The 19,132-nt window shown below is 37.4% G+C and overlaps 1 protein-coding gene across 1 annotated transcript; it reads right to left on the minus strand.

Moving 5' to 3' along the window:
- Window positions 1–11,005: 11,005 nt before the first annotated feature.
- On the minus strand, window positions 11,006–18,908 carry LOC138151652 (transmembrane protein 169-like). Its single transcript, XM_069075188.1, has 2 exons — window positions 18,520–18,908; window positions 11,006–13,027 (listed from the first exon to the last, which is right to left on the minus strand). The coding sequence occupies exons 1-2, from the start codon at window positions 18,788–18,790 to the stop codon at window positions 12,405–12,407; spliced, it is 894 nt and encodes a 297-aa protein (XP_068931289.1). The 5' UTR covers window positions 18,791–18,908; the 3' UTR covers window positions 11,006–12,404.
- Window positions 18,909–19,132: the final 224 nt, after the last annotated feature.

Consider the following 19,132-nt stretch of genomic DNA (forward strand, 5'->3'; position numbering starts at 1 on the left):
GGAAAAACTACTAATGTGGGAAATAAACCCAGGGGAGATAATTTAAGACTTATTGGACTATTTGAAAGGCAGGATAAAAAAATAAGAGCCTGGATACCATCTTTCAAGAAATTATCAAGGAAAACTACCTTAAGGTTATAGAACCAGAGGGCAAAATTGTCATTGAAAGAACCCACCAATTACCTTCTGAAAGAGACCTCAAAAAGAAAACTCCAAGGAATATTATAGCAAAATTCCAGAATTATTAGATCAATGACAAAAATACTGCAAGCAGCCAGAAAGACACAATTTAAATATTGTGGAACCACAGTCCATATTATGCAGGACTTAGCTTCTACATTAAAGGATCAGAGAGCCTGGAATATGATATTCTGGAATGCAAAGGAGCTCAGATTACAAAAAGGAATCAAGTATCCAGCAAAACTGAGTATAATATTTCAGGGGAAAACAGACATTCAATTATAGGGGACTTTCAATCATTCCTGATTAAAACAAAAACAAAAACAAAACAAAACCCAGAACTGAACAAAAATTTGGTCTTCAAATACAAGACTCAAGAGAAGAATGAAAGGGTAAATAGAAAGGAAAAAAGATGCTATTCAATAAGGTTAAACTGTTTACATCCCTACATGGGGAGATGATATTTGTAACTCTTAAGAAGTGTATCTTTATTGCAGTAATTAGAAGGAGGTATACATAGAGCGTATGAGTATATGTTGACTTTGATGCTATGATAAAAAACAAATAGTTAAGGGGTGAAAAAAAGTATTGTACTGGGAGAAGAGGAAAGGGGGAGGCAGAAAAGGGTAAATTGCATCACAGGAAGAGGCACAAAGACCTATTATAGTAGCAGGAAAGAAGGGAGGGAAGTGAGCATTGTTTGAACCTTACTCTCATCAGATCTAGCTCAAAGAAGGAATAATAGACACCCTCAGTTGGGTATAGAAATCTGACCTAATAGGAAGTAGGAAGGGAAAGCAGGAGGGGAAAGAAAAAGAAGGGGTGAATAGAAGGGAGGGAAGATGTAGTAGGAGGAAAAGGAAAGAAAAGGGAGAGGGGCTGATGGAAGGGAGGGCAGAGTGAGGGAGGTGGTGGTCAGAAGCAAAATACTGATGAGGAAGGAAAGGGAGAAAGGAGAGAAAAAAGTATAAATGGGGGGGGCAATAAGATGGAGAGAAGATACAGTTAGTAATAATAACTGTGAAAGTGAACTGGATGAACTCTCCCATAAAATGGAAGCAGATAGCAGACTGGATTAAAAACAATTATCCTGAAATATGTTGTTTACAAGAAACACACTTGAAGCAGAGAGATACATGCAGAGTAAACCTAAAAGCCTGGAGCAGAATATATTATACTTCAGCAGAAGTAAAAAAAAAAGCAGGTATAGCATTCCTGATCTCAGACAAAGCAAAAGCAAAAATATATTTAATTAAAATATGTAAGAAAGGAAACTGCATCTTTCTAAAAGATACCACAGATGATGAAGTAATATCAATACTTAATATATCTGCACCAAGTGGTATAACATCCAAATTCTCAGAGGAGAATTTGTTAAATGAGTTACAGGAAGAAATAGAGAGCAAAACTATACTAGTGGGGAACCTCAACCTCCCCTTCTCAGAGTTAGATAAATCTAACCATAAAATAAACAAGAAAGAAATTATGGTGGGAAGTAGAATTTTAGAAAATTTAGATATGGTAGACCTCTGGAGAAAGTTGAATGGGGATAGAAAGCAATATGCCTTTTTCTCAGTGGTAACTACACAAAAATTGACCATGTACTAGGGCATAAAAACCCTCACAATCCAGTGCAAAAAGACAGAAATATTAAATGCGTCCTTTTCAGATCATAATGCAATAAAAATTACATGTAATAAAAGGCCATGGAAAATAGACTAAAAATTAATTGGAAATAAAATAATTTAAAGAATGAGTGGATTGAAAAATAAATCATAGAAACAATCAATAACTTCATCCAAGAGAATGAAAATAATGAGACAACACACCACAACTTATGGGATTCAACCAAAGCAGTTCTTAGGGGAAATTTTGTATCTCTAAATGCTTACATGAATAAAATAGAGAAAGAGGAGATCAATGAATTGGGCATGCAACTAAAGAAGGTAAAAAAAGAACAAATTAAAATTCCTAGTTAAATACCAAATTAGAAATTCTGAAAATCAAAAGAGATGAATAAAAGAAAAATTAAGAAAACTTTTGAACTAATTGAATTAATAATTAAAACTAAGAACTGGTTTTATGGGAAAAAATAGATAAAACTTTAGATAATATGATTTAAAAAAAGGAATAAAATGAAATTACCAGTATCATAAATGAAAAGAGTGAATTCACAACTAATGAAGAGGAAATTAAAATTATAATTAGGAGCTATTTTGGCCAACTCTAGTCTAATAAATCTGACAATCTAACTGAAACGAATAAATATTTACAAAAATATACTCTGCCCAGATTAGCAGAAGAGGAAATAAAATACTTAAATAACCCTATTTCAGAAAAAGGAATTGTGAGGGGCGGCCAGGTGGCTCAGAAAGTAAGAGCACCGGCTCCAGTGTCGGGATGACCTGGGGATCGAATCCCAGGCTCAGAAACTCAGCACCACACCCAGAAATAACTGGCTGTGTAACCTTGAGCAAGTTACTTAAACCTGATTGCTTAAAAAAAAAAAAGAAAGAAGAAAAAGGAACTGAACAAGTCATCAATGAACTCCCTAAGAAAAAATCTCCAGGGTCAGATGGATTTACAAGTGAATTCTACCATTTCAAGAACAATTAATATCAATACTATATAAACTATTTGAAAACACAGGCAAAGAAGGAATCTATCAAATTATTTTTATGATACAAATATAGTGCTGATATCTAAACCAGGAAGAGTCAAAAATAGAGAAAGAAAATTATAGACCAATTTCTCTAATGAATATCGATTAAACATTTTTAAATAAAATGTTAGCAAACAAATTACAGCAACTTATCATGAAGATAATACACCATGACCAGGTAGAATTTATACCAGGAATGAAGGGTGGTTTGATATTAGGAAAACTATCAGCATAATTGACCATATCAATAACAAAATTAGCAGAAATGACATGATTATTTCAATAGATGCAGAAAAAGCTTTTGGAAAAATATAACACTCATTCTTATCAAAAACACTAGTGAGAGAAAGGGGAATGATAGAAGAGAGGGCAGATTGGGGGAAAAGGAAGTCATAAATAAAACTCTTGGGGTGGCTAAATGGCTCAGTGAATAGAGCACTGGCCCTGGAGTCAGGAGGGCCTGAGTTCAAATCTGGCCTCAGAGATTTAACACAAAAACTAGCTGTGTGACCTTGGGCAAGTCACAACTCCAATTGCCTTCCAAAAAGGAGAAATAAAACTCTTTTGTGTAAGCATAGGGTGAAAAGAGAGAGAGAGAGAGAGAAAAGAAAAATGGGGGGGTGGAATAGGATGGAGTGAAAGATTATAATAAACCATTAATACCTTAGATTGAAAAATAAAACAAAACAAAACACTAGAGAATATAGGAATCAATGGAATTTTCCATAAAATGATAAGTAGCATCTATCTAAAACCATCAGCAAGCATTACTTGTAATGGGGATAAGCTAGAAGCATCTCCAATAAGATCAGGGGTGAAACAGGGAAGTCCTTTACTATCACTATTATTCAATATTGTACTACAAATGTTAGCTTTACCTATAAGAGAAGGAAAAGAAATTGAAGGAGTTAGAATAGGCAATGATGAAACAAAACTATCACTCTTTACAGATGATATGAAGTTATACTTTCCTCAAAAATCAACTAAAAAACTACTTGAAATAATGAACAACTTTAGCAAAGTTGCAGGATATAAAATAAACCCACATAAATCTTCGGTATTTTTATATGTTACTAACAAAGCCCAGCAGCAAGAGATAGAAAGAGAAATTCCATTTAAATTAATTGTAGACAATAGAAAATATTTGGGAATCTTACCTGCCAAGACAAACCCAAGAACTATATGAACACAATTATGAAACACTTCACACAAATAAAGTCATATGTAAATAATTGGTAAAATATCAGTTGCTCATGAGTAGAAAGAGCTAATGTAATAAAAATAACAATTCTACCTAAATTAATTTATTTATTCTGTGCAACACCAATCAAACTAACAAAAAATATTCCATAGAACTAGGGAAAATAGTAACAAAATTTATCTGGAAGAACAAAAGGTCCAGAATATCAAGGGAATTGATGAAAAGAAGTGCAAGGGAAGGTGGCCTAGCTTTATCAGATCTAAAACTGTATTATAAAGTAGCAGTCATCAAAATTACTTGGTCCTGTCTAAGAGACAGAGTGGTAGATCAGTGGAATAGGTTAGGTACATAAGACTCAGTAGTCAGTGACTGTAGTAATCTACTGTTTAATAAGCCAAAAGACTCCAGTTTCTGGGATAAGAATTCACTATTTGGCAAAAACTGCTGGGAAAACTGGAAAATAGCACATGGCAGAAACTAGGCATAGACCAATATCTTACACTGTATACCAAGATAAGGTCAAAATGGTTACACTATTTATAAATAAAAGGTGAAAGTATATTAGGTGAACAATGAATAGTTTATCTGTTAGATCTATGGAAAAGGGAAGAATTTATGACTGAACAAGAGATAGAGAACATTATGAAATGCAAAATGGATAATTTTGATTGCATTAAATTGAAAGATTTTTGCAAAAAGTCATTGGAACCAAGATTAGAAGGAAAGCAGAAAGCTGAGAAACAATTTTTATAGCCAGTCTCTGATAAAGGCCTCATTTCTAAAATATATAAGAACTGAGTCAAATTTATAAGAATACAAGTCATTCTTCAATTGATAAATGGTGAAAAGATATGAACAGTTTTTGGTTGAAGAAATTAAAGCTCTCTATAGTGATATGAAAAAATACTCTAAATCACTATTGATTAAAGAAATGCAAATTAAAACAACTCTGAGTACATCACACTTATCAGATTGGCTAACTTGACCTAACAGGAAAATGATAAATATTGGAGAAAATTGGAACATTAATGCATTGTTGGTGGAGTTGTGAACTAATCCAACCATTATGGAGAACAATTTGGAACTATGCACAAAGGGCAACCAAAATGTGCATACCCTTTGATCCAGCAATACCACTGCTAGGTCTATCCTAAAGAGATCATAAAAAAAGGAAAAGGATTCCAACTATAAAAAAAAAATTTATAGTAGCTCTTTTTGTAGTGGCCAACAATTAGAAATTGAGTGAATCAATCAATTGGGGAATGGCTGAATAAGTTATGGCATGTGAATTTAATGGAACTCTATTTTTCTATAAGGAATGGTGAGGAGGTGTATTTCAGAAAAACCTGGCAAGACTTGTGTGAACTGATGCTGAGTGAAGTGAGCAGAACCAGGATAACATTGTACACAGCAATGGCTACATTGTTTGATGATTACCTTTGGTAAACTTAGCTCTTCTGAGCAATGTAGTGATCTAAGACAACTTCAAAAGGCTCATAATGGAAAACGCTATCCACATTCAGAGAAATAACTAAGGAATTTCAATGCAGTTTGAAGCATACTACTTTCTCTCTTTTGTTTTTTCTTTCTCATAGTTTTTCCCTTTTGCTCTGATTCATCTTTCACAAAATGATTAATGCCAAAATAGGTTTAATATGATTGCACATGCATAGCCTATAACAGACTGCATGCCATCTTGGGGAAAGGGGAAGGGGGAAATTTTAGAACTCAAAACCTTTTTAAAAAAAAAACAATGTGTAGTATTTATTATACAAGTTTTCTTGAAATGGAAACTTATTTGTTTTATATTGAATGCTGTCATATGTTCTGTTGTGTACATGGAAATGTTCTTTTTTTCTTGTTTTGTATTTACGTTTGAAATGAATAATTTTTTTAACATTTTACAAAGAAAAAAGTTCTCTCTGTAACTAATAATTCAGATTTGCTTAGATGAATTCCTTGAAAGTAGCAAGATGCTCTCTTTACTTGTCTTCATTCCAATGTCTCATTTCCCATTGTCATTCTAGCTTCTCTTAATCTTTTATTTATTTATTTTTTGTTTTTAATATTGATTTCCACAAGATTTTGAGTTACAAATTTTCTCCCCCTCTTTCTCCTACCCCCATCCCAAGGTAGTAAGCCTACTGAATACCCCATTCCCCCATGCTGTTTTCTCTTATGTCCTCTCCCGTCACCACCCAAAATTTCTAGTAGGGCAAGATAGATTTCTATACCCCGGTGCCTGTATATCTTGTTTCCCAGTTGCATGTAAAGATTTTTGTAACATTTGTTTTTAATACTTTGATTTCCAGATTCTTTCCCTTCTTCCCTCCTCACTCACCCTCACTGGTAAAACAGGCAATTTAATATAGGTTGCGCAAGTGTAGTTATGCAAAACATGTCCATAGCAGTTATATTGCAAAAGGCTAATTATATTTCCCTCCATCCTATCCCACCCCCCCACTTATTCTGTTTTCTACTTTGACCCTGTCCCTTTTCAAAAGTGTTTGATTCTAATTACCCTCTCCCCCAATCTGCCCTCCCTTCTATCATCCCCCCTCTCATCCCCTACCCCTCTACTTTCCTGTAGGGTAAGATACCCAATAGAGTGTGTATGTTATTCCCTCTTTAAACCAAATTCAATGAGAATGAGGTTGATCCATTCCCTTTCACCTTCTTGCTCTTCCCCTCCATTTTAACAGTTTTCTCTTGCCTCTTTTATATGAGATAATTTACCCTATTCTATCTCTTCCTTTCTCCTTCTCCCATTATATTACTCTATCACCTCTCAATTTCACCTTTTAAGTATCATCCCTTCCTATTCAGCTGATCCTGTGCCTTCTATGTATACATGTACACACATATACACATACGCACATATGTATTTATACACATATACACCCTCCTATACATACATATATGTACACACACACATATATTCCCTTCAACTATCCTCATACTGAGAAAAGTCTCATGAGTTAGAATTATCATTTTACCATGTAGGAATGTAAATAGTTCAAATTTAATAAGTTCTTTGTGGTTTATTTTTCCTGTTTACCTTTTCATGCTTCTCTTGCTTCCTGTATTTAAAAATAAAATTTTCTGTTCAGCTCTGTTTTTTTTTTCATCAAGAATACTTGAAAGTCCTCTATTTCATTGAATAACCATATTTTCCCCTGAAGCATTATACTCAGTTTTGCTGAGTAGATGATTCTTGGTTTTAATCCTAGCTCCTTTGACCTCCGGAATATCATATTCCAAGCCCTTCGATCCCTTAATGTAGAAGTTGCTAGATCTTGTGTTATCCTGATTGTGTTTCCACAATACTCAAATTGTTTCTTCCTGATAGCTTGTAATAATTTCTCCTTGATGTGGGAACTATGGAATTTGGCTATGATATACTTATGAGTTTTATTTTTGGGATCTTTTTCAAGAGGCGATTGGTGAATTCTTTCCATTTCTATTTTGCCCTCTGGTTCTAGAATATCAGAGCAATTTTCCTTGAGAATTTATTTTTTTATTTATTTTTTTTAATGCTTTATTAACTTCTGATTTACATCATTAGTTTCCACCAGATTTTGAGTTACAAATTTTCTCCCCGTTTTCCCCTCACCCATCCCCCCAAAACAGCAGTCCCACAGGATATCCCCTCCTCCAATCTGCTCTCTCCCATATTTTCTTCCATACCCGTTTCAACTTTTCCAGTGGATCTCTATGTCTCAGTGCCTGTATATCTTTTTTTTTCTTAATAACATGTAAGATGGTATTAATAATAGTATACACACACACACACACACACACACACACACACATATATATATATATATTTGATTTTAAAACTTTTAATTCCAGATTCATTCCCTTCCCCCCCTGCCACCCACCCCCATTGGGGAGACAAGCAGTTAAGTATAGGTTGTACATGTGCGGCTAATGCAAAACAATAACATAGAAGATGTATTGTAAAAGACTGACTATATTTCCCTCCCTCCTATCCCACCTCCCACTTGTTCTATTCTCTACTTTGATCCTGTCCATTTTCAAAAGTGGGTGCTTCCAACTTCCCTCCCCCCCAGCCTGCCCTCCCTTCCATCATCCCCCCTCGCATCCCCTTCCCCCCCTATTCTCCTGGAGGGTGAGATCCCCTATTTAGTGTGTATTTCCCTCCCTCCTCAAGCCAGATTCAATAGGAATAAGGTTGACCCATTCTCTTTTGCCTTCCTATTCTTCCCCTCCATTGTAACCATTTTCCCTTGCCTCTTCTGTATGAGATAGTTTGCCCCACTCTGTCTCTCCCCATCTCCTCTCATTATATTCCTCTCCCACCTCTTAATTTCACCTTTTAAGTATCATCCCTTCCTGTTAAATTGGTCCTGTGCCCTCTATCTATGTATACCTGTAAATGTATATACACACATTCACATATGTATTCATATGCCTGCATACCCTCATATAAAGACATACATATATATATATATATATTTCTAATCCTTTCAACTACTGAGAAAAGTTTCATAAGTTACAATTATTGTTTTTCCATGTAGGAATGTTAATAGTTCAACTTTGGCCAGGTGGCTCAGCGAGCAAGAGCACCGGCCCCAGTGCCGGGATGACCCGGATCAAATCCGGGCCCAGACACTCAGCACCACACCCAGAAACAACAACTGGCCGTGCAACCCCGAGCAAGCCACTCAACCCCGATTGCTTTAAAAAAAAATAGTTCAACTTTGATAAGTTCCTTATGATTTCTTTTCCCTGTTTACCTTCTCATGCTTCTCTTGCTTCTTGTATCTGAATGTCAAATTTTCTATTCAACTCTGGTTTTTTTCAGCAAGAATGCTTGAAAGTCCTGTATTCCACTGAATGACCATATTTTCCCCTGAAACATGATACTCAGTTTTGCTGGGTAGGTGACTCTTGGTTTTAATCCCAGCTCCTTTGACCTCTGGAATATCACATTCCAGGCCCTTCGATCCCTCAGTGTAGAAGCTGCCAGATCCTGGGTTATCCTGATTGTGTTTCCACAATATTCAAATTGTTTCTTCCTGGCTGCTTGTAATATTCTCTCCTTAATATGGGAATTCTGGAACCTGGCTATAATATTCCTAGGAGTTTTCTTTTTGGGATCTTTTTCAGGAGGTGATCGGTGGATTCTTTCAACCTCTATTTTGCCCTCTGGTTTTAAAACATCAGGGCAGTTTTCTTTGAGAACTTCCTGGAGGATGCTTTCCAGGCTCTTACTTTGGTCATGGCTCTCAGGCAGTCCAATAATTTTTAAATTATCTCTCCTGGATCTATTTTCCAGGTCAGTGGTTTCTCCAATGAAATATTTCACATTGCTGTCTATTTTTTCATTTGTTTGGATCTGTTTTATAGTATCTTGAGTTCTCAAAAAGTCATTAGCTTCCATTTGCTCCAATCTAATTTTGAAGGAATTATTCTCTTCAGTGAGTTTTTGAAATTCCTTTTCCATCTGGACAATTTGGATTATTATTATTATTGTTATTTTGCTTTTTGAAGGGCAATTGGGGTTAAGTGACTTGCCCAAGGTCACACGGCTAGTAAGTGTTAAGTGTGTGAGGCCAGATTTGAACTCAGGTCCTCCTGACTCGAGAGCCAGTGCTCTAGTCACTGTGCCATCTAGCCACCCTGCCAATTTAGATTTTTAAGGCATTCTTCTCCTCATTGGCTTTTTGGAACTCTTTTGCCATTTGAGTTAGGCTATTTTTTAGGGTGTTATTTTCTTCAGTATTTTTTTGGGTATCTTTTAGCAGACTGTTGTCTCACTTTTCATGATTTTCTCACATAATTCTCATTTCTCTTCCCAATTTTCCCTCCTCTTCTCTTACTCGATTTTCAGAATCCTTCTTGAGCTCCTTCACAGCCTGTAACCAATTTATATTTTTCCTGGAGGCTTTTAATGCAGGAGTTTTGACTTTGTTGTCTTCTTCTGGTTCCATGTTTTGATCATTTTTTTGTCCCCCAAAAAGGATTCTATGGTATGATTGTGCTTCCTCTGCTTGCTCATGTTACCACTCAATTATTTGACTTTTGAGCTCTTTGTCACAGTAGAACTCTGCTTCCAGAGTAGAGAGAGCTGTGCCCAAATTGCTGGGGTTTTTGCAAAAAATTACAGCCTCTACAAGCTCTGGCACACTGGTCACACACCCCTGGACCACCACCCAAGACTGTGACCCAGATCAAAGCAGGTCAAAGCAAGAATGATTACCCTCTGAATGGTCACTGATCTGTAGGTCAGGAGGTCCTGAGGCAGCCATATGGCAGCAGCTGCAGCCAACATGCCTCCACCACCTCTTGTTTCAGGGACAGGGGCCAGACTGCGCTCTTCTATCAATCAGTTCCAACAGAGTTCCCCCTGATCTTTTACTTTCTCTTTGGTGTTTATGGGTTGAGAAGTCTGGAAACTGCCACAGCTGCTGGTGATTCACTCTACTGAAGTCTGCTCTGGCTGATCTGTGCCACTGGTCAGGGCCACCCTGGGTCTGGGTCAGTATGGCTCACACGGGATTGCACTCATCTCCCAGCTCCATGAGATAGACCCTTCCTGTAGGCCTGCCAGGCTGCTTTCAGAGGGAGATTGGTTTCTCTCTGTCACTTTGTGGGTTCTGTAGCTCTAAAATTTGTTTAGAGTCAGATTTTATAGGTATTGCAGGTGTTTGGAGTAGGAGCTCAGCCAAGTTCCTACTTTTACTCTACCATCTTGGCTCTGCCTCTAGAACTCAAAATCTTATTAAAGTGAATGTGGAAAACTAAAAATAAATAAGTAAATACAATTAAAATAAAAAACAAAGCCATTTCAAACTGAATCCAACAAGTCACTGACAGCAGTAAAGAGCCCTGTAAGAATCTAAGACTGATTAAAGTAACCATGTAGTATTGATACCACTTTTCATTTTTGGACCTCAGCATTTAAGACAGTCACTTAGCACTGAAAACACAAAATCTGAATGTTAAAATTATGTGTATTTTTATTTTCTTTGTTTCTATTATACATGAGTACCAAATTCTGCAAAAACACAAACAGCACCAGTGTTATCATCTTTGCTCTTGAGAAGTATCACCTAAAGTTAAAACTTAAAAAACCCCCTAAACCCCCATCATATCCCAGTCCTCCTTGGGTGTGGGGTTCAGCACCAGAATTAGGGCTGATATGCCCTGAATGAGGATCTGGCTTCATTCTACTGTTACCCCAAGTAGACCAAGAGTTAGGATAGGAAAGAAGGCTCAGCCTCTCCAGACAGGAAGTGGTGAGTCTAAGCTTCACCTAATTTTTTAGGGGTAAGTTTTAAAAATGAAAATACATTTTAAGTAAGAGAAAGGGAAAGGGTAGACCATTTTATAGGGGCAGTGAATGACCTAAACTACATTAATTTGGGGAATTAACCCCTTAGTGCCAGGAAGACAAATTAAAGTTTCCTATCTGATCTCCCATTGTATTTAATATTCAGTGCTAGAAAGAATCTGCCTGTTTCTAAGGATAGCTTGACTTAATTCCCCCAGAAGGCTTTTGATTTTATCAATTAAATGGCCATGTGTTCTTCCTGTTTTTATTGGCACTGTGTTAAGTAAATTCAGCAGGGAGAGTTCCAAACTTCACCCTAAGAGAACTATGCTGCTATTTACCCAAGTGCTTTCCCTCCCACCCCCTACTCTGCACATATTATATTCTATACCTCTATTTACAAAGTGCACACTGCTGTTTCTCTATCCTCCCTTTCTGTAATATGAAGCTTCAAGAAAACTCAACACTATAATCCTCTGGGGCTAAACTCTCAAAACCCTAGGATAGTAACTTTATGTTTCAGGCTATTTACTGTTGTATTTTCTGTGAAGTGTGATGGTTGATCCCTTCTTAAATATTTGGTCCTCTATCCTACCTCCCACCCCAATTCTCTTAATGAACCTTGTCTCCTTTTCCTTCCCTTTCCCTATAGAATCAACCGAGTCATGTAGTGTCCTGTGTTTGTAGAATTAACAAAATTGAGAACTGAGGCATGACTTCAGGCTGCTGTCAAAAAGCCATTATCATCCTCTCTACTCCAGACATCCTCACTTTGGGGGCAGGGAAGAAAGATTGCTTTGGCATACTATTTCTCTACACAATCATCCATCCCATCTCCTTATCTCCTTGTCACCATGGGAATCCAGAGAGAGCCACAAAAATAGTCAGGTTGACAGATACTAGAAGGAATGTCTAGGGAAAACTGTTTACTCAGAAGAATGAGGGGGGTATGATTGTTCCAGGTATTCTTCCCATGTACTCCTTGCAAATTTGAAATGGCACGAGTAATACTGTTGTCCTACTCTGGAAGGGAATAAGAGCCCAGGGGAAAATGGGGGCAGTTAGACAGCAGAGGTTTCTTCTCCCTGTGTGGGATCCTTGGTGGAGAGGCTGCCAGAGACATTGTCAGACTCGAGTAGTTCAACAATACTGTATGGGGAACAGTCTTCCAGGCCAAGTTTGCTGCAGAGCCATCCACAAAAGCCCTTCTCCATGTCCCGGGCAGCCAGCCACCATGCTTCCCAGGACCAAGAGAGCTGGGCTACAGCAGCATAGAGGCCCAAAGAAGAGGCCACAGCCATGATGAGGACTGGATAAAAGAGGATGAGGCAGGGGCAGCAGGAGATCTTGTGCCAAAAGGTCCTCTCCTCATTGTACACCAGGAAAATGTTATACCAAGTGATTGTACCATAATAGAAAGAAACAATGAAAGAGAGGACAAAAATCACAGGCAGGCAGATCACTGTCCACAGGACCACGTGGGGACCTCGGTCTGCTCCTATTTGGCAGGCCTTCTTTCCCTCTGGTGCAGCTTCATTTACAAATTCCTTTGACTTGGTCAATTCCTGCAGCTCCTTCTCTGTTAAAGTAACATGGATATCTACCATCTGACCCTTTTTCTTCCCCCGAGTGATGGTGCCTGTTAATGTGACATAGCGGCTGTCTTGGGGCATGTTCCACAAACCTGCAGAAGTAAGAGGGGAAAAGGTCAAGGCCAGAATTATTGAATTTACATTACATCATTACTATATCTCAGGTGGAGATTTCTCAATGATTTCTCAACCTATCATTGCATTGCCACTCATGAAACAGTTGGCTTGCTCAAGCAGATCGACCTTTGTATGTGTGGGAAGAACATTTGCCAAAACTGAAATTCAGTTTAGCTTTGGTAAGAGCTTAGATTTTTTGCTTAGATTCATGAAATTAATGAAAATCAATTACTCAATAAATTCATCATCATAAAATATAGCAGGGTATACCCTCTACTTTGTAAACGTTTAAAAACATTGTAGAAAAGTGAGTTATTATTATTGGGAGGCAGTGTGTGGGAAAAGCATACTGTTAGAAGTAGATGACATTGATTGTGGGCCATGAGCAGCCAGTTAGTCTCTTTGAGCCTCAGTTTACTCATCCATAAGGAAAAGGACTAGGCCTATGATTTCATTGGTGAATGAAAGTCCCGGATGAGCAAACATTATCTAATAGTTAATGTAAGCCAGCATTTTCTCTACAATGTAGTCTTAGAGAGCTGAGACTTAGGAAGTAGCCTATAGCACTGAGAAGTTATGTGACATTGCCAGTATGTGTCCCAGTGGAGTCACATATCCCACTGCTGTATAAAGTAGGCATAATGACTCTTCAAAGGTGGTTTTGAGAAAAGTGGCAGTACATCTTTTTAATTAATTAATTAATTTTAAGATTTCAATATTCACTTTTAAACGATTTTGAGTTCTAAATTATCCTTCCTCCTTTTACTCCCCCCTCCCAAAGATAGCATGCAATCTGATATAGGCTACACATGTATAATCACATTAAACATATTTCCACATTAGTTATGCCATAAAGAAGAATCAGAACCCAGGGCAGCCAGGTGGCACAGTGAGTAAGAGCGCCAGCCCCAGAGTCTGGAGTCCTGGGATAGGTTCCAGGCTCAGATACTTAACAGCCACACAAAATAACTGGCTGTGTAACCTTGAGCAAATTACTTAACCCCAATTGCTTAGGGGCAGCCAGGTGGTGCAATGAGTAAGAGCACCGGCCCTAGCATCGAGAGACCTGGGATTGGTTCCAGGCTCAGATACTTGGCACCCACACAAAAATAACTGGCCATGTAACCTTGAGCAAGTTACTTAACCCTGATTGCTTTAAAAAGAAGAAGAAAAAGAATCAGAACCCAAAGGAAAACTCATGTGAAAGAAAAAAACAAAAAGAGAAAATAGTTTGCTTTGATCTGCATTCAGACTCCATAGTTGTTTCTCTGTATGTGAATAGCATTTTCCATCATGAATCTTTTGGAATTGGCTTAGTTCCTTGTATTGCTGAGAAGAACTAAGTCTATCAAAGGTGGTCATCACACAATGTTGCTGTTACTTTGTAAAATGTTATCCTGGTTCTGCTCATTTCACTCAGCATTGCTTCATGTAAGTTCTTCCAGGTTTTTTTTTTTAAATCTGCCTTCTCGTCATTTCTTATGGAACAGTAGTATTCCATTACATTCATATACCACAACTTGTTCAGTCATTCCCCAGTTGATTGGCATCCCCTCAATTTCCAATTCTTTGCCACCACAGAAAAAGCCACTGTAAATATTTTGCACATGTGAGTCCTTTTCCCTTTTTTATGATGTCTTTGGGATATAGACCTAGAAGTGATATTGCTGTAACAAAGGGTATGCAAAGTTTTATTCTCCTTGGGGCATAGTTCCAAATTGCTTTCCAGAATTATTGGATCAGTTCACAACTCCACCAACAATGAATTAGTGTTCTAACTTTCCCACATTTTCTTCAACATTTATCATTTTGTCAGTATATTTCTAAGTACTATATGAATGTAAACTCCAGAATTTCTAGTCTTTGTCTTTTCCTTCTAGAGTAGAATCAACATATCCAAAGTGAGCTGTTTCTCTTTCACTTACTTCTGTGTGTATACTTCACACTTCTAATAATGTTAGAAAATCATACCATTTTCATGCATTCATTCATTCAATGACATTTTTATAATCATATAATACATTTAACAATCATCGATAGAAAGAGATACATAATTTAGAAAACAATTAATTAAATAAATGTAGCACCTAAAGATCCTCTCCCTCCTTCAAACTTGCAAAAGGGTCCATCCTGACAAGCTATGCCAAGTCCAACTTTCTGTGCAGGTTCACAACTGCATCAAACCATCGCTAATGACCCATTCTTCCAATGTGTGCTTGCTTTTGATAGTAATCCACCAGGTAAGGTTAACCAAAAACAAAAATCAATCAATAAACCTTTATAAAGCACCTACTAGTGCCAAGCACTATGCTAAGCAATGAAAAAATGAATTACCACAGGAAAAAAAAAGTAATGATAAACCATCTCCTCCATAGAATTTTGGAACACCATCCCACAAACACACATCAGTTGAAAGAGTGAACAAATCTTACGAACACATGTTGATAGACATATATGTAGGAAATATGTGTGGCCAAGGTATAGATGTATTAAAGCAACTGAAGCCTACTTCTGGTCATGTTGTTGAACTGATCTTATTAGGTCTGCTACCTCCTCCTCTCCTGAGGCATACACTTTCTGCTGGTAGTTTGGATGAGATGTTGTCACTGCTGAGCATGTTACCAAGCCTCTTCTGGGGCTCACAAGTTCATGATTTACATGTGCTCCATTGATCCCATGCTCACTGCTAGTCACTATCTGGCTTTTTTCCACTGGGCACAAAGTTGATTATCTCTTCTAAAGTTTGCTCCCACTGGAGTCCTTTATTAGCTAAGGTGCTCCCTTTTCATCATTCATATTTTAGTGAACAAGCAGAGGATTGAACTCCAGCTTACTTCCCAAACTAACTTATTGATTTAAGATAAATGAAGGGGAGAGGCAAAAGCAATGAATAAAGTTCCATCAATTGAATGATTGCATGAGACCCAGAACATGTTGACTTTGCCGTGACAAAGTACATGCCAACCTTGACGCAAGCACTGTGGAGGAGACTCAGACGTTCTGTGAGATATGCTCTGTTCTAGGAGGAGAGATCCGTTACCTCCCAACTTGTGGCCTTGGGTTTAGCTCAGACTTGGTGCCATGGGAACTTCTGCCTCAGGAGAAAGGGGGGCAGAAGGAGGATAAAAGTGGGGAAGCTCAAAGAGGAGTTAGGAGTTAGGATGTGATTGCTAAAAGAAGCTGCCTAATAAAGTCTTGCTACTCTTTGACTCTCCTGGCTCTTGACTCCTTTCTTGGAGAACGCTGCTGGTCAGTATCCCAACTGCGCAGCGGAAGTACCAGAGGGTAAGGCCCGGCCGCCCCTGACTGTGAGACGGTTGTAACATCCCAACTCCCCATAAATAATATAAATAAGTAAAATCTTACATAAATCGCTATTAGTTAACAAAGTAGAACCAAATGAATTGACAGGCCAAAAAAACTTGGTTTCTTCAGTGTACCATGGAGGTCTATTTGAGATTATTATTTCTAGCTTTACATTCTTCCTTTCTCTTATTTTAATAGTCAAGTCACTTAGATTTCATGATCTGCTGATCTCCCTTTGTATCATTTCACATCTGTGTAATTTTTATGTTTGTAGATTTATGGCATCATAAAATTCCATTATATTGATGGAATATTGATAATATTACAAATTATCCAGTTATTCTCCAATTGTTCAATATAGAATATTTCCTTTATTTTGGCTGCTATAAACCAGCTAAATAAATTATTGTCCAAGAAGATACTTTTAAAAGAAATTTTTATTATATTTTCCAGGTAATTTTCTTGCAATAGAATCAGCAAGTCAAAGAGTAAGGTTCAGTTTTTGTGACCAATATTTTAAATTACATATTGTTCTCCAAAAAGCTCACACTTATGTATAATATTACCATTATATATATGGGGCCAGTTTTCCCTCAGCCTCAACATTGAATATTTTTCCTTCCCCCCTATTTTTCCTTTCTAATGGATATGAAGTTATACTTTTAAGTTATTTGCTTTTATCTCATTATTAGTGGATCAAAATATCTTTTCATTTTATTAGTAAATTTTTACATTTCCTTTTTAGAAATATATTGTTCATATCCTTTTCACAAGTGCTCCATTTGGGGATATGTATTAATCTTAGAGCTATGTATAAGCTCAGTATACATTCTACATGTCAGATTCTATGTGATAGAATTACTACAAACATTTTCCCTAATCTAATTTGTAGATATTGTTTCTTATTATGCAAAATCCTTTTATCTTTGTATAATCAATCTCATCACCTTTTTGTCTCAAATAATTTGCTTCTATGTGCTTGACTGAAAGATCCTCTTCCATAGCTGAAACAAATATATTACCACTTTTTTTTCTTTCAGTTTTAATTTTGTCTGGGAGGTTAGTAGATAACAGCTATCTTAATTGGGTGATGAGTATGGGTTGAATGAACCTCAAAGGAGAAGTTCCTGAGTGGTGATAGTAGAGAGAAAATCTAGAAGTGGCAATGAGGAACAAGGAATGTACAGCTCCCTCTCTTCCACAATCAAGAGTTTCAGGGGTATGGCTGAAAGTAAAATCAATGCTGGAAAGGGCGGTTAGTGAAACTGTGTTATCAAGAGGGAACCAGGTCTCAGTGAATGCAAGAAGGTGGAAAGAGTGAGAAAGGTAAAGGTTGAACATGAATAGATGTTTGTTTGGAGAAAGTATTCCAGAGAGCACAGTGTATGGGGCAGATCACTTTAAAGTGGGATGCTGAGGTGGATTGGGTTGAGGGGGATGGAAATCATGAAAGAAACAGTAGTGGGGTAATAGAGAATGGGGTTAGTACAATGACAGCTATGGGTTAAGAATCATTGGCGTGAATAGGGTATGGCAGGGGAAATATGCTCATCTTTGAAGAATGTAAATGAAGTCAGCTCTAAGAGATCTAAGAATCAATGGTAACACCATGTGGTCAAGGTGAAAGGACACATCTTTTTTGAATTGTTGTATACATAAACAGAATATCAATGTAGAACCCTATCAGGCAGTTTTAGGATTATAGAACATGTGATCAGAGGCTAGAGCTGGAAGGGATCTCAGAGAACATCTTGTCCAATCCTCTCATTTTCAAATGAAGAAACTGGTCCATGAAGGTTAAGTGATTTGCCCAAGGACAGATCAGAATCAGAATTTGAACCCAAATCCTCTGACTCCAGAGCCACTGGGTTTTTATCAGTGACATGCTTCTTCTATTAACTGCTATCTGATAATATACCTTGTTAGAAGATATTCCTTTGGGTGTCTGCTAGGAAGTATTTACTGTGTCAACATCAAAATGTATCAATTTTTATTGAACATATCAGCCTAGAAGCAGCCACCCCGACTTTTCTAAATATAGATTAGAAAGAAAACAAACCCTTTAATACTTCTAGAAATAAGCCAACTGGTACAAACTGGTTGATTTCCTAAATGGTCATTTTCCCAATGATGGGAAACCCCTGACTCCAGAGAAACTTACCCTCAGCCATAGGGTGGCCAAGGAACTTGTCCCCTTCCTCCTCTATGGAACGTTCTCCTTCATATTCTTCCTGTTCTTCATCTGCTTTCTCATTTTCTAACCGGTAGACAATAATAGATTCTGGCCGAGATTCCTTCTTTTTCTTTTTCTTTCGGCCTATTGTGGCTTCTCCATCAAGGGCCAGAGCAGCAGCCATTGCCTTCCTGAGAGATCCATGATGAGGACTTGCTGGCTGACTCTTTTCCTCCACAGGCATGGGTTCCTCCATCATAGTGCTGATCCAAACTAGTTCTTGAGAAGTGTTTGTTCTAAAGGTAAGTTTGCAATTCACACATCACACAGCCTCTGCCTGGGTATTGTTGAGCAACAGACACCCCATCTCATGTTCAACCTGAAGGAGAAAAAAAACCCAAATCTATCAATGAGGGAACAAATAGGATTTAATACATGAAAGGAAAAAAAACCAGAAGATTCCATTTTTTCAAGTCCTAATCCAAGATGTGACACTCCACGGCACTGTGATCCTGAGAAAGGCACAATCTGTTTCTGGATCTCAGTCTACTAGAAACTAATATGTCATATGTAGTGCCTGATCACAGTATTACCGGGTACC

This window comes from Petaurus breviceps, unplaced genomic scaffold (assembly GCF_028583685.1).
Source record: "Petaurus breviceps papuanus isolate PSGF00001 unplaced genomic scaffold, PetGlider_PUasm1.0 90903, whole genome shotgun sequence".
In the NCBI taxonomy this organism is placed as follows: Eukaryota; Metazoa; Chordata; class Mammalia; order Diprotodontia; family Petauridae; genus Petaurus; species Petaurus breviceps.